This window comes from Pecten maximus, chromosome 15 (assembly GCF_902652985.1).
Source record: "Pecten maximus chromosome 15, xPecMax1.1, whole genome shotgun sequence".
Classification (NCBI taxonomy): Eukaryota; Metazoa; Mollusca; class Bivalvia; order Pectinida; family Pectinidae; genus Pecten; species Pecten maximus.
The window spans coordinates 22,899,643-22,914,602 of NC_047029.1; the positions used below are offsets into that span (position 1 = coordinate 22,899,643).

The 14,960-nt window shown below is 36.9% G+C and overlaps 3 protein-coding genes across 4 annotated transcripts in view; 2 read left to right on the forward strand and 1 right to left on the reverse strand.

Moving 5' to 3' along the window:
- The window catches only part of LOC117344291 (DNA mismatch repair protein Mlh1-like), a 132,090-nt gene that overhangs the window by 59,720 nt on the left and 57,410 nt on the right, over window positions 1-14,960 (reverse strand). The gene's annotated exons all lie outside the window — the stretch shown is intronic.
- On the forward strand, window positions 3,866-6,389 carry LOC117344294 (tigger transposable element-derived protein 4-like). Its single transcript, XM_033906991.1, has 2 exons — window positions 3,866-4,500; window positions 6,251-6,389. The coding sequence occupies exons 1-2, from the start codon at window positions 4,097-4,099 to the stop codon at window positions 6,273-6,275; spliced, it is 429 nt and encodes a 142-aa protein (XP_033762882.1). The 5' UTR covers window positions 3,866-4,096; the 3' UTR covers window positions 6,276-6,389.
- LOC117344293 (tigger transposable element-derived protein 6-like) lies at window positions 4,805-6,250 on the forward strand. The gene is made up of 2 exons (XM_033906990.1): window positions 4,805-4,905; window positions 5,072-6,250. Exons 1-2 carry the CDS (start codon window positions 4,841-4,843, stop codon window positions 5,841-5,843), a joined length of 837 nt encoding a protein of 278 aa, XP_033762881.1. The 5' UTR covers window positions 4,805-4,840; the 3' UTR covers window positions 5,844-6,250.

The window sequence follows — 14,960 nt, forward strand, 5'->3', positions numbered from 1 at the left end:
TATCACTAGCCCTCCACCTCTGAGTTGCAAGTTCGAAACCCATATGGGGGCAGTTGCTATATTTATGTGACCTTGAAATATATCAAGGTAAGCCTGGCTGACCTTCACACCAGCAAGCCATTGGCCCAATAACATTGCTTTGGGTCTCTGAGTTAATGAGCTTGGATTGATATCATGATCTTGGGCCTCTCTGTTATTGAGAGATCATGCCCAAAACATTTGACATTTGTGACCTTCAATGCAGGTCAAACCTGGAAGTCTTTCATCCCAACATGCTGCTGGCCGAACATTATTACCTGAAGCTTCTTGGTACTGAAAGAATTGGTTTGAATATTTTACTACATTTGGCTCCTGTCACGGCTCCTGTCACTTTTAATGTATGTCAAGGTCATGAATTTGAACAAACTTGGTAGTTCTTTGTCCCAGCATGCTACTGGCCCAACGCCATGACTCTGGGCTTCTAAGTAGTTGGCACAGGATGGAAGTGGATGGACAGGTCACTAGACCTCACATCAGTACGTAAGATTGTGTAGACCTCACATCAGTACGTAAGATTGTGTAGACCTCACATCAGTACGTAAGATTGTGTAGACCTTACATCAGTGCGTAAGATTGTGTAGACCTCACATCAGTACGTAAGATTGTGTAGACCTCACATCAGTACGTAAGATTGTGTAGACCTCAAATCAGTGTGTAAGATTGTGTAGACCTCACATCAGTGTGTAAGATTGTGTAGATCTCACATCAGTGTGTAAGATTGTGTAGACCTCACATCAGTGTGTAAGATTGTGTAGACCTCACATCAGTGTGTAAGATTGTGTAGATCTCACATCAGTGTGTAAGATTGTGTAGATCTCACATCAGTGTGTAAGATTGTGTAGACCTCACATCAGTGTGTAAGATTGTGTAGATCTCACATCAGTGTGTAAGATTGTGTAGACCTCACATCAGTACGTAAGATTGTGTAGACCTCACATCAGTGTGTAAGATTGTGTAGATCTCACATCAGTGTGTAAGATTGTGTAGATCTCACATCAGTGTGTAAGATTGTGTAGACCTCACATCAGTGTGTAAGATTGTGTAGATCTCACATCAGTACGTAAGATTGTGTAGACCTCACATCAGTGTGTAAGATTGTGTAGATCTCACATCAGTGTGTAAGATTGTGTAGACCTCACATCAGTGTGTAAGATTATGTAGACCTCACATCAGTACCTTAGATTGTGTAGACCTCACATCAGTGTGTAAGATTGTGTAGACCTCACATCAGTGTGTAAGATTGTGTAGACCTCACATCAGTATGTAGGATTGTGTAGACCTCACATCAGTACGTAAGATTGTGTAGACCTCACATCAGTGTGTAAGATTGTGTAGACCTCACATCAGTACGTAGGATTGTGTAGACCTCACATCAGTACGTAAGATTGTGTAGACCTCACATCAGTACGTAAGACTGTGTAGACCTCACATCAGTACGTAAGATTGTGTAGACCTCAGATCAGTGTGTAAGATTGTGTAGACCTCAGATCAATACGTTAGATTGTGTAGACCTCACATCAGTGTGTAAGATTGTGTAGACCTCACATCAGTACGTAAGATTGTGTAGACCTCACATCAGTACGTAAGATTGTGTAAACTTCACATCAGTACGTAAGATTGTGTAGACCTCACATCAGTACGTAAGATTGTGTAGACCTCACATCAGTACGTAAGATTGTGTAGACCTCACATCAGTACGTAAGATTGTGTAGACCTCACATCAGTACGTAAGATTGTGTAGACCTCACATCAGTGTGTAAGATTGTGTAGACCTCACATCAGTGTGTAAGATTGTGTAGACCTCACATCAGTACATAAGATTGTGTAAACCTCACATCAGTACGTAAGATTGTGTAGACCTCAAATCAGTGTGTAAGATTGTGTAAACCTCACATCAGTACGTAAGATTGTGTAGACCTCAAATCAGTGTGTAAGATTGTGTAAACCTCACATCAGTACGTAAGATTGTGTAGACCTCACATCAGTACGTAAGATTGTGTAGACCTCACATCAGTACGTAAGATTGTGTAGACCTCACATCAGTACGTAAGATTGTGTAGACCTCACATCAGTGTGTAAGATTGTGTAGACCTCAGATCAATACGTTAGATTGTGTGGACCTCACATCAGTGCGTAAGATTGTGTAGACCTCACATCAGTACGTAAGATTGTGTAGACCTCACATCAGTACGTAAGATTGTGTGGACCTCACATCAGTGCGTAGGATTGTGTAGACCTCACATCAGTGTGTAAGATTGTGTAGATCTCACATCAGTACGTAAGATTGTGTAGACCTCACATCAGTGTGTAAGATTGTGTAGACCTCACATCAGTACGTAAGATTGTGTAGACCTCACATCAGTTTCAATTTCAGTCTCTGGATTATGTCTGATTCTAGACAGATCCTTTATCCTTAAAAAGTCTCAAACTAGGGGAGATAATGTATTATCAGATTGAACTAGGCAGCTTTTTACCAAAAAGCTAGGGGCTGGTGGCCAGTGTAAGAAATAATTTGCATGAATAGTTTTTATAGGAAAACATCAATGTTATACTCTAACAAATAGATATAGATAGATTTTGCTTGTTTTCTTTCAATCGATTAATGAGAAACTTATACCAGACAGGTAGGTTTGACAGGCCAGATCGACCTTTTGTGTCCAATTGTATTGTTCTTACTAATACTAAGAAATCCGATGTAAGCTATTGAAGTGAGAAAGTTTCCTGATATCATACATATATATATAGGCAAGTCAAAATCAAATCTGAAATCTCTGTCATGACTGTCTTCAAAATAAATTCATATTATTAATTTTACCATTCCTATTTTTAGATCAAATTAAAACATCTTGTTGACTGTAAACATAACCCTTACAAAAATACATGCTGGTCACTAGCTAGAAACAAGCTAGAGACTAGCTAGTTTGAAGCTATCAAGCTCGCAATTAGCTCGAAATATGTGCATGGTATGGTAGTACTAGCTTGCAAAGATTTCAGCGATCATTTTGCGAGCTTGTCTCATTCTGCAATGAGCTAGTCACGAGCTTGCGCGAGCTAGTTGCAAGCTAGTCACTTTTCTGTTTATTCACAAATAGCTAGTCATTTTCTGTTATGCTCGCAACAAGCTAATTTGTTATCACTAAATTTGAAGGTTTTCATACTTACAAAACTTGGATGTATAGTTTACCAATTATATATATTCAACATGAGCATGCCTAAAACTTCCTTCTAATATTCTGTCTGTAAAATAAACATCTCTAGAAAGGTAAACTATTAAACCATCTTTCAATTCCTCTTTTGTAATTACAGTCAAACCTGTGTTAACGGGCACCTCTATATAGCGGGCACCTGTCTATAACGGGCACTTTCAATTCCCCCCGTCAAGTTTTACTCTTTATTGAACCTCTATATAGCGGGACCTGCTCAACGCGGGCAGCGGGCACCTTATTCTCAGCAAAAATATAAACAAACTTATTTATAACGGGCACAAAAGTCGAGGCTAATTTCCCCTTGGAAAATCAGTAGACCATAATATCTTGATCAATGGTACTGTAAAAACATCGCCATTCACCGAGACACAGGTTAGCTCTGGAAGTCAATCGAGCGTGTCTGTATGTTTGTTGAATAGGTACATATAAATACATGTACTAACCATGATTGTGGTATATAAGTCTGTATATATTGTCCCAAGGCAGTGTGTTTGCGGGTGAAAACCCACAAAAGGTATTTTCAGTGGTCTTTTTATTGATTACATCTCCGACTGCAGAGTACACTTCCTAACGCAATGGCGACTGTGACGCGGCCTTCACCTTCATCTTGAAACGAGTAATTATTTGATAAATGATTTGTCTGAATAAACGTATGCATGTTGTGTGTTTTTAAGTTTTATTCAGTAATTAAAAGTTACAGTAGGAATCTGATAGTATTTGATACATAAATATAGTTTGAGACAAATAAAACAAATCCCACGGGATCCGGATATCGTTCAATTATCGAGAACGAGGTTGTTTACTGAAACTAGGAAGTGATCAGTGATCTGTAGTTCACCAATTGATGCAAGATGTCGACGAAACGGCGGGTCGCTTTAACCCACGAGCAACGATTGGAAGTCATCAGAGAATCGGAGAAATTTCATACTAGTTCTCGCAAAATTGCCGAGAAGTATGGTGTTGGCAAAACTCAAATCGATAGGATTTTAAAACGAAAATCGGAAAACCTCGCTGATCTGGAGGACAATGTTGCCCCCGAGAGGAAACGACAAAGGCGGCCTACGGGCAATGAGGAAATAAATAACCTTGTGTGGGAATTTTTTAAAGACGCTTCCTCGCGCCGTGTTAATCTTAGTGGGCCACTGTTAAAACAAAAGGCACTGGATTTTGCATCAGACTTTGGTAACACTACATTCAAGGCTTCAAATGGATGGTTGGATTCGTTTAAATCACGGCATAATATTGTGTTTGGAACAATGAGCGGGGAAAGAGGGGATGTAGATAACAGTGTTGTGGACAATTGGAGAGCAAAGTTACCTATAATATGTGATGGATATTCCGACAATGATATTTTCAACATGGACGAAACAGGTCTGTTTTATAGAGACAGCACGAAGAACACATTAAAAGTAAAAGGAGAAGAGTGTGCTGGGGGGAAGCGCAGTAAGGAGAGGATAACAGTGGCTCTGTGTTCAAGTTTGAAAGGAGAAAAACTACCAGCTCTTGTTATCGGAAAAGCCAAGCAGCCGAGATGTTTCAATAAAATCAAACCTGAGACACTACCCGTCATATATCGCAACAACCGGAAGGCTTGGATGAACTCCTCACTCTTCGACGGATGGCTCAATCAAGTCAACAGAAAAATGAAACGCCAAAACCGGTAAGTTAATAAAATGTTACATTTAGTTTTCAATGTTGTAAATTGTTCCTGAAATCTAAGGAGCACCTTCTGTTTACTTTCATTAGCAGCAATTATATATCTTGTGTCTATTTTTTTCTGATTTTAAGTAATCAGGTGTTTATCAAAATTATTTTGTGTGTTGCAGGAACATTCTTCTATTTCTGGACAATGCCCCCTCACATCCGAAGATCCAGCCCAGCAACGTGAAGCTTGTTTTTTTCCCGGCAAACACCACGTCCAAGTGCCAACCGATGGACCAAGGGATTATACAAACGTTGAAGCTCAAGTACAGGAAGCGACAGTTAAAACATGTTATTCGTGCCATGGACAAGGACAAAACAAAATGTGGTACACAGCTTTTGAAGGACATAACTTTACTTCAGGCAATTTATTGGATTGACAGTGCGTGGAAGGAAGTCGATGTGACAACCATCACAAAGTGTTTTATAAAATGTGGGTTTTCAGAATCTCAACAACGCATACATGACGATGATGATAATGATGACGACAATGATGATGATGTTCCTCTGTCAGTGCTTGCTTTGTCTAGGGACTTGTTCGACTGTGACTTTAAAGATTTGGTTGCGATTGACCAATCGATGGCCACCTGTGACCTAGCTCTCACCGACTGGAACAAGGATGCCAAAGACATACTGCAGGATATAACTGTAGATGATCCAGCACTCAGTGATGATGATGGTGATGATGAGCAAGGAGATGATGAAGATAAACCCTGCTCAATTTGTGAGGGCGAGTTCTATATCAAGCGATTGCGAGCACTAGCCATTTCTCAGGGAAAATCCAAAATGTTAAATCATGTCATGGGAGTTGATGAGTGTCTACTTGAAATGAGAATGGATAATGTAGAAGGACTAGTACAGCAGTCGAAGATATCCGACTTCTTTCTTCAGAAGTAATCATCTTTCCTTGATTGTATAAACTGTCCTCCTGTACATCCTCCTGTACACACTAGATGATATATTTTTTAGTACATGTATTTTGTATTAATGTTACATTTTCATGAAATGTTACAACAAGTAATTTTTATGTTTTATAATATGATGCAGTATGTAGTGTATTTATTGATTAGAATTGGTGCAATATTGATACATTGATTGGGTAAACAAATAGTGCTGTGGAATTAACTGTGATCAATGAGTAGTGTTTTATGTAACATTTTACATTAGCATTATCTTAAGTTTGGTAAATGTTTTACAGAATTGTTACTGTTTTTTAATCAAATGTAATTTTTATGTTGAGCAATAGTATAAAATGGTGCTGTATATATGTATTTATTTAATACTGTAATAAAATGTGAACCTTATTTTATAGCTTGTTATACTTTATAAAGGGCTACTGGTGATCAAATTTCACAGTATGAATGGAACCTCTATATAAAGGGCACCTGTCTATAAAGGGCACTTTTGTTGCTTCCCTTGGATGGCCTTTATAGACAGGTTTGACTGTATAACACTTCTGAAAGAGGCAGCAAATTGCCAAATAAAAACTACTACTTAGAATAAGATTAACTGTTAAATTTATTCAACATTTGTTTAATTCATGTAATTGAAAAGATGTGCAAGTTACAATATACTCAAGTATATATAAGCTTATACATGTATCATGGATGTCAGCTCATTCAAATTCACTAAAAAAGTTTTCAATAGATCATTTAAAAAATTGGTACCAAAATCAATTTCAGACCTCCTGTAAGAAAACTGCATCATGTTCGATGTGATCAATTGTACAAAACTCCTTTCTGTTATATACCATTAATAACTGAACTAATGCATCTGACAAAAGTCAAGTGTTTTTTTCACGTAAATTTACAGCAAAAAAAATAAATAATAAATAAAAAATAAAATTACAAAACAGTGGAAATAAAAATATCAAAAAAATATATCTGCAACTGATTTAACTCATTTAATTGACATATAGTATAATACAAACCCGTCCGATCAGATTAAACAACTATCAACACGTTACGTAATCATTATCGTAATGTGAACAGTCCACGTGTGTTAAAACATTACAATGCCGTAAAGTCTAGATGTATGTGTCCGCGTGCTAAAAACAAAATACTTCGCATCAGGAGCGTTCATTAATTAGCAACAGTCGAATGATATATATATATCGTATGACCATGCTTGATTGCATTACCTGTGTACGTAGGCGAGTCTCGCCTGTACACAGCTGATGTGCAAAATAAATGGCATAAGCGGCCCGATTGCACTTTAGGGCCGCTTAGGAAAATACGTTTGTAACGTTATGCATATTGTGGCTTGTACAAGCATGTTATGTTCATATGTTTGTAGAAGTAATCTTTTAAAAAAATAAGGCAACAAAACAACAAAATCGAGAATATCAAACACGAATAACATCGACTGGATTTAGATTTTGAACAGATTCCGTATAAGCTTACCGGAAGCGAGATTTTAGCGGGAACTTCGGGAAGAAACAGAGGACTAGAAGACGGTATTTTGCGTTTTAAACAAATCACGTTTATGACTGAACATGTTGTGCTGAAGAAGATCGACTAATGGAAAAACAATTTCACCGTTCTTGATGTTTATGGTGTGCAATTATCAAAGGAAATCTTTGTGCAGTAAGTTTACAATATTCTATTTGAAATTGAATTTTGTCGTCGGCTGTCAGTGTCACCTGTCAGTAGGCCTACTGAGTATATAGCTACATACCATTCGATCCTGTTACACCATTTAATTATGGGTATTTATATTAACTTCATAGGAGTGGTCTTTATTGTTTTGAGTTTTAGTCATGTATTCACCGGTAATCACAGGCCATGCACGTACAGCCGATCTAGATTCACTTGCACATATACCGACAGCGAGTACACACGTGCGGTACGGTGTTTGTTGACACACATAAGGGGTCAAATTAAATTAAGGACGCATTTTTATGTGCATCCATTTCACATTCTGGCGTGACGTAGTTTATTTCTGAATTCAAAATCATTGATTTAGATTAAAACCTGTAGGATGATCATGCTGGCCTAGATCGTTTTTGTGCGCGTTTTTCCCCCCATATTTCTACTAAATGAGTTCATCGGTATCTATATTAAGATCTTAATAATTAAGATACTGCTTTAAGTTTTCATTCACACCTGATCATGTTTTGTCAAGATGATTTAATCAATATTAGATAATTGTTGTTCAATTATTATAATTGTATTCTTTTGCAATCACATTATCACACTTACACCAGTTGATGCTAATACAGGGCATCCAGTTGACCCCTGAGGGTATGTTTTTGACTCCCAAAATTGAGATCTGACTCTTGAGTTTGAAGGGACATGTCTATTTGACATATGTTTTGACCCTTCAGATTGTTCAGAAATTGTGATTTGACTTCTGAAATAGCAAGAAGTCAAGGGTCAACTGGATGCCCTGCTAATACAAATTGTTATATCATAGAATTTCATGTATTTTCAGGTTTCTATGTCCAGTCTACATACGTTTTCATCGTATACTAGAGGAGTCTGACCAGTTTTATGGCTTAAAAGCTAGCAAGTCCAACAGTCAAAGACAAATGAAGTGAACTGAAAGACACAGGGACTGATTATTAAAAGTACTGATGTACAGAGGTCTAACTTGCTGTCAAATAACTGTTGATGATAATGTAGAAACATTATTATGAATCTTGAAGATGAAGTGTGTGTGCATGGAAGGATGCCAGAAGTATACCGTATATATATCATATTTTTGACAAAGGCAGATATATTACACAAGGAATTCGCTGGATAACAGGTCCCCAATTATGTGATAATAAACTTTGACCAAACGTGTGATCATATAGTAGACATTTCCTCAAAGGTTTTAATTTATGGAACATCTTCAAGAATTTATGGTCCACTTTACTGTTAAAATTCATATATTACATAGAATAAATAAAGATAAATCAATTGTGGATGTCATCTCCTTGTTTTAATTATGTACAAAATATGAAGTAAGCATTCTGCTTTTTTATTTTAATTTCTGTATCAGAAAAGGTACTCTTCAGCTCAGTCTTGTGTTGAATTTGGAATGTGCTGTATCCAACTACAGTGGAACTTCGTTAACTCAAAGTCGACGGGACCACGAAAAAACTTCGAGTTATCCGAGTGTTCGAATTAAGCGAGTTATGGTTTTTGGTGAAAAGTTTGGTCAATATTTGTCAACATTATATAAACATTATAACTTCGCTCTGTCGCTCATCAGTTTAGTGTGAAGACTGGTCAATACATGTAAATATATATGTAATGTTTGTTATGTCACTTGTAATTTGGTGTAGTTTTGCCGATATACAGTCACGATAAAGTTTCTTTCACTTAGTCACTTCAATAACGATCTGATGTGCAAGTCATGTTTGCAAAAGGTAAACGGTAAAACGGAATTCGACAAAATAACAAGTTATTAATGTCAAAACAAATAACCGTTTAAGTTTAACACAGATTGCATACAAAACGTAACAGAACCATTACCTTTTATTGGACATATATAAAATACTGTTTGATCGGCCTACTTACTTTTTATTGATAACCACGCCATTTCCATGTGTATTAGCACCGGAAGTTGGGCTGCGCATGTGCGTATAAAATGTTACTGTAACTGAGTTGGCGTTTTATCCGATTTAATAGACAGCACTGACCGTTACAGTTGTACTCTGAACACCTCGGCAGTAATTACGCTATTGTTTCAGCAGTTTAAAGATTTAATAGGCGCCGGTGACTGTGTCATTTCTACACCTGTAAAAACATCAGCCGGGTAGATCTACCGGTGTGTCAGAGATTAGTTCCGCTTGAGCGAACGGGTAGATGAGTTGTTGACTATCGTGTGTACTGATATCGGCGACCGCCTTGGGAAATTACCTGATGTAAGTAAAGCAGTACTTTTTATCACCAAGACTTGTTGTTATAAGATTCAACCGACAATTTCTTTTATGAATTTATGAAACACTTATAATAGCATGTAGGTTAGTAGTGCCGATATGTTCAGTATTACAAACGGAATTTAGCTCTTAAAAAATGTCGGCGTTTGCCACCGATCGACGAAAATTATACTTCGAGTTATTCGAACATTTCAAGTAGGATTTTTATTGTTGGGACCAAAGTTTACTTCGTATTATCCGAGTTTTTCGAGTTATCCGAATTCGAATTATCCGAGTTTTTTTTACTAAGATAAAGAGAGAATTTGGCCGGGACCGGCGAGGTACTTCGAGTTAAGCGGGGTATTCGAGTTATCCGAGTTCGAGTTAACGAAGTTCCACTGTATAAATTGGAATGCCAGTGGTAAAATCTGTCTGTATTCAACTGGTAAAGGCATTGGGGTACTCAAATGAAATATAAATCTTACATGAATATTATAGAATCAGCATGTTGCTTTTGTTTTCTGTTTGATTATGGATAGATTTGTGTGTGTACAGAATTAGTGTTTTATTACAACATGCATTCACTTGTGCATTTACATATTTTTTGCAATCAATTAAATTAAAACCAGTCTGGATTAGTCTAGACTAGTCTAGAATTGTCTTCACTAATCCAGATTAATCCATTGTATAAGTCTTGTAATATCCATAGATATCCGTGAGGATTTCTCTGGATTTTACAAGATTTAAGGAACAGGATATCTTGGAATATCCAGGGAAATCCAGACTTTCCTCATCTCTGTTGAGTCCAGACTAATCTCTGGATAACCCATGACGGTATTGGAACTGGAAATCTTGGAATATCCAGGAAAAAATCCAGACTCTCCACCCTGGATTTTTCCCTAGATATTCCTAGATATCCTGTTCCAATACCGTTGTGGGTTATCCAGGGATTAAATCTTGTGAAATCCAGAGAAATCCTTACAGATATTCTATGGATATCACAAGACTTGGATTACTGTTGATTATCCGGGGATATCCTTGCATATTTTCGCAGGGTAAGGAGGCATGTGTTACATCAGGACTCACGCAGGTTAATGTATGTGTGCTGAGAGCTATTATTATACCTCAGACTTGTATCACAGCTTCTGATTAGTGAAAACCATGTCACGTGATTAAAAACATTCGTTATGTCAACCACAACTTTCCAAATAATTCATTATTGACTTGCTGTCGCTTTCGAAACATCATGTCACCCTCTGAATATCATAATGTCACCCTCTCGTGAGCCCTCCGAAATCGTTATGTCACCCTCTCGTGAGCCCCAACTCGGAACTCTCTTCCGTAACGTCTTCAAAAGTAGTCGAATCAGAGAAGTTCCGAGTATTCTGCTTGACAACAACAATGGCTGCCGGCGGACGCTATCGTCTGCCAACAGAGGAGGAATTGGCGAAATTATTGCAAGAAAAGGATTCTAAAAACACCAAAAGGGTCATCAATGTGGCCGTGGATTCCTATCTGCAACAGGTAGGCCTAGACCAAGGATTGTGAAAACTTCGACGTCCATACATTGAAAGTTCAACTGGGAGAATTTTATGCCGGGTCCAGAAAGACGATGGGGTACCTCTTAAAAACTTTTCTTAAAAACTGTTGATAGTAATAAATTAACTTATTGATACCAAAATTAATTCACTTATGTTTTTTTCGGTATAATAAAACAATTACTGCCCTTGTTCCGAGTTGACATGAATATTTGCCCACCCTTGAGGTGTCATGTCACCCTCGGGCTACGCCCTCGGGTGACATGACACCTCTCGGGTGGTCAAATATTCATGTCAACCCGGAACAAGGGCAATAATTGTATAATGCCACATGCTAGTTGCAGGCTAGTCGCGAGCTTGTCACTAGCTAGTCTCGAGCTTGTCACTAGCAAGTCGCGAGCTTGTCACTAGCTAGTCTCTAGCTAGTTGTGAGCAAATTGGTAATAATCATCATGCAGTGTTTTAGTTCGCAAGCTAGTTTTAAGCGCGTAAAAAGGTTCCAAATACTTGCTAGTGACTAGGTAGTGAAAGCAGCGTGCGACTAGCTTGCTGCGAGCTATTTTGACGAGCAAGTAAATAGCTAGTTTTTTCTGTTTGGGAACATCTGTTCAGATGTAACAACATAGTTATATACTGTCAATATCAATAATGTATATATAAACAGATAAACAAGACATTTCACTATAAATATTCAAATATTTAAAACAGTTTTCAAGTAATGTATATTTCAAAACTACAATAAATTTAACAAAATATTATATCATGAATTCAGCATTGGAGGAAGCACCTTCTTAGATCAATATGTTAAAATGCTTTAAATGACTGCAAGACATGTGAGGTGGTTGCAAGAGGCATAAAGGAGTCGTATAAGATTAAATTATTGATATGATAAAACATAAAAATTTTGACCAACACTTTAAATTGACAAGAAATGGATATAACAACTGGAAGCCAGGGGGAGGGGAAGGGAAAGAGAGAGGTTTGAATCTCACAAATTATATATATATATAAATTGGTTCAAGGGTTTAAAAGGATATAATGAAAATGTGAACACTTTTAAGCATAAAGAACAACAAGAAAAGGATTATGATTGCTATGGGTCATCCTTACCCTTGAGGTCTGATTAACTAATTGAATTAACAGTCACTGGTTCACACAGATTATACATGTACCTCCAACCCAATCATTAAAAAAACAAACATCATTTCCCTCAACCAAGAAACACGGACAACATAACCATCTTATCACACGGCCAACAGTCGATCAACAACACTAATTTCAATTATCAGTGAATCTGACCCTGGACTTGAAAAGTTGAAATGAAAACATTTGATATGGTTAGCGGATAACTGGCTCAGACATTGCAGGCCACAGATAACCAACACATATACTGGATTATATGGAAGTCTGGGTTGTTGTTTATTAATTATACCCAATTTGGTCAGTTCAGTCACAATAAGCAACATGGATAATTAGGTTAAGTAAATAGACAAGATTCCAGAGAGTTTATTCTAAGTTCAAGGTAATACTGGACTGTTATCAGTGTATCAGTGTGATCCACACCAGACAAACATAAAACAACAGGGAAACTATACCACAATGTAAGTAAAACTTCTCAATGTATTATCATCTCATAGTCTTAGTGACAGGTAAATATTGTCACACCTTAGTAGTGACAGGTAACACTTGTCACACCTTAGTAGTGACAGGTAACACTTGTCACACCTTAGTAGTGACAGGTAACACTTGTCACACCTTAGTAGTGACAGGTAACACTTGTCACCTTAGTAGTGACAGGTAACACTTGTGACACCTTAGTAGTGACAGGTAACACTTGTCACACCTTAGTAGTGACAGGTAACACTTGTCACACCTTAGTAGTGACAGGTAACACTTGTCACACCTTAGTAATGACAGGTAACAGTTGTGTCACCTTAATAGTCATGGGTAACACTTGTCACACCTTAGTAGTGACAGGTAACACTAATGTCACACCTTAGTAGTGACAGGTAACACTTGTCACACCTTAGTAGTGACAGGTAACACTTGTCACACCTTAGTAGTGACAGGTAACACTTGTCAAACCTTAGTAGTGACAGGTAACACTTGTCACACCTTAGTAGTGACAGGTAACACTTGTTTCACCTTAGTAGTGACAGGTAACACTTGTCACACCTTAGTAGTGACAGGTAACACTTGTCACACCTTAGTAGTGACAGGTAACACTTGTCACAACTTAGTAGTGACAGGTATCACTAGTGTCACCTTAGTAATCACAGGTAACTATCTGTTTTGACAGACCCCCAGAAAAGAAAAAAAAAGATTTAAATGTTTTTTACTGCATTTGTTGATTGTAAATGCAAGATTGAAGAAAAAATTCAATTTCTGACATGAAGTTCAGGTGAATAAATTGTACTTGATACATCTACACCTTGGTTTACTTCTGAGACGTACAATATTGTCAGAACAATATAAATTAATTGTTATCAATTTTGAGATGTAGAAGTTTTTCGATTTTACCTTCTGGAGATTTTCCTTATCTAATGTCAGGTTTAAAACATCATTTATTCTTCACAACTTCTGTTCATGTCAATAACTAAACCATTGATTTTCGTATACAAAATGTAGAAACCTTTTAATTTTACGACGCCAATCTTGGACTTTGATAAGGTCTGATTGTGGCGGTTGACGTATAACAAAAATAGAACAAGCAGATACTAATCATGGTAGAATTGTCTGTATACATACCCTGTATATAACATATATCACCAATTTTCAAAGGAAGTAAGCAATTTTATCACATGGCATATCATATGGTTAGATTAAGTTATTCAAGAATGCCTTATACAGTCGAATCTGTCCAAACGACCATCTCTATTTAGCGACCCTCTGTTCTAAGCGACCATTTCAATTCCTCCCGAGCGTTTTCGCTATATATTTTAACTCTATTAAGCGACTCTCTCTTTACGCGACCAGCGACCACAATTTTTCATTCCCGTGATAAAAATAACTCTCCAATATGCGACCAGAAGTCTCCAAAACGCCTTACATTACCATTTTTGCCTTAATAACACCCAAGTAGTTTTACTTTATGACAAATTATGTGCAAAAGGACGGGAGATGAGACGAAGTCACCGTCTAGAATTCTGACGATTTTCAGACGTTTTAAATACGATATATCAATTTGCATGCGAAATATAACAATGAAGGAATGCATAAACAGTTAACTTACTGTTAAATCGTGATTTGTTATCTTTTTTGAGACATTACAACAGAAATTTGCCAGTGAAAAAGTCGCCGTTTTTAAAGTAGGAAATGCAGGAACGTAAATAATAATCGGAGCGGAAATCTGGACCAAGATTTCAGGAATTAAAAAAATATATAAAAATAATTTACAAGTAATCTAATTAACAAATGAAATATATTTCTCATGTTAAATCGATGTATTTTGCTATGCTGAAAGAATTTCAAAAATACATATAGTGATGAAAAATTAGCAGAGTAATAATTATTAAAAAAAAAATGCAAAAAAAAAAAAAAAAAAAAAAAAATTGTTTTATTCAAAGTGGTGGTTCATTTTTCATATATATTATAAATCATTATTGCCAATTTATAAAGCGAATAATAAGC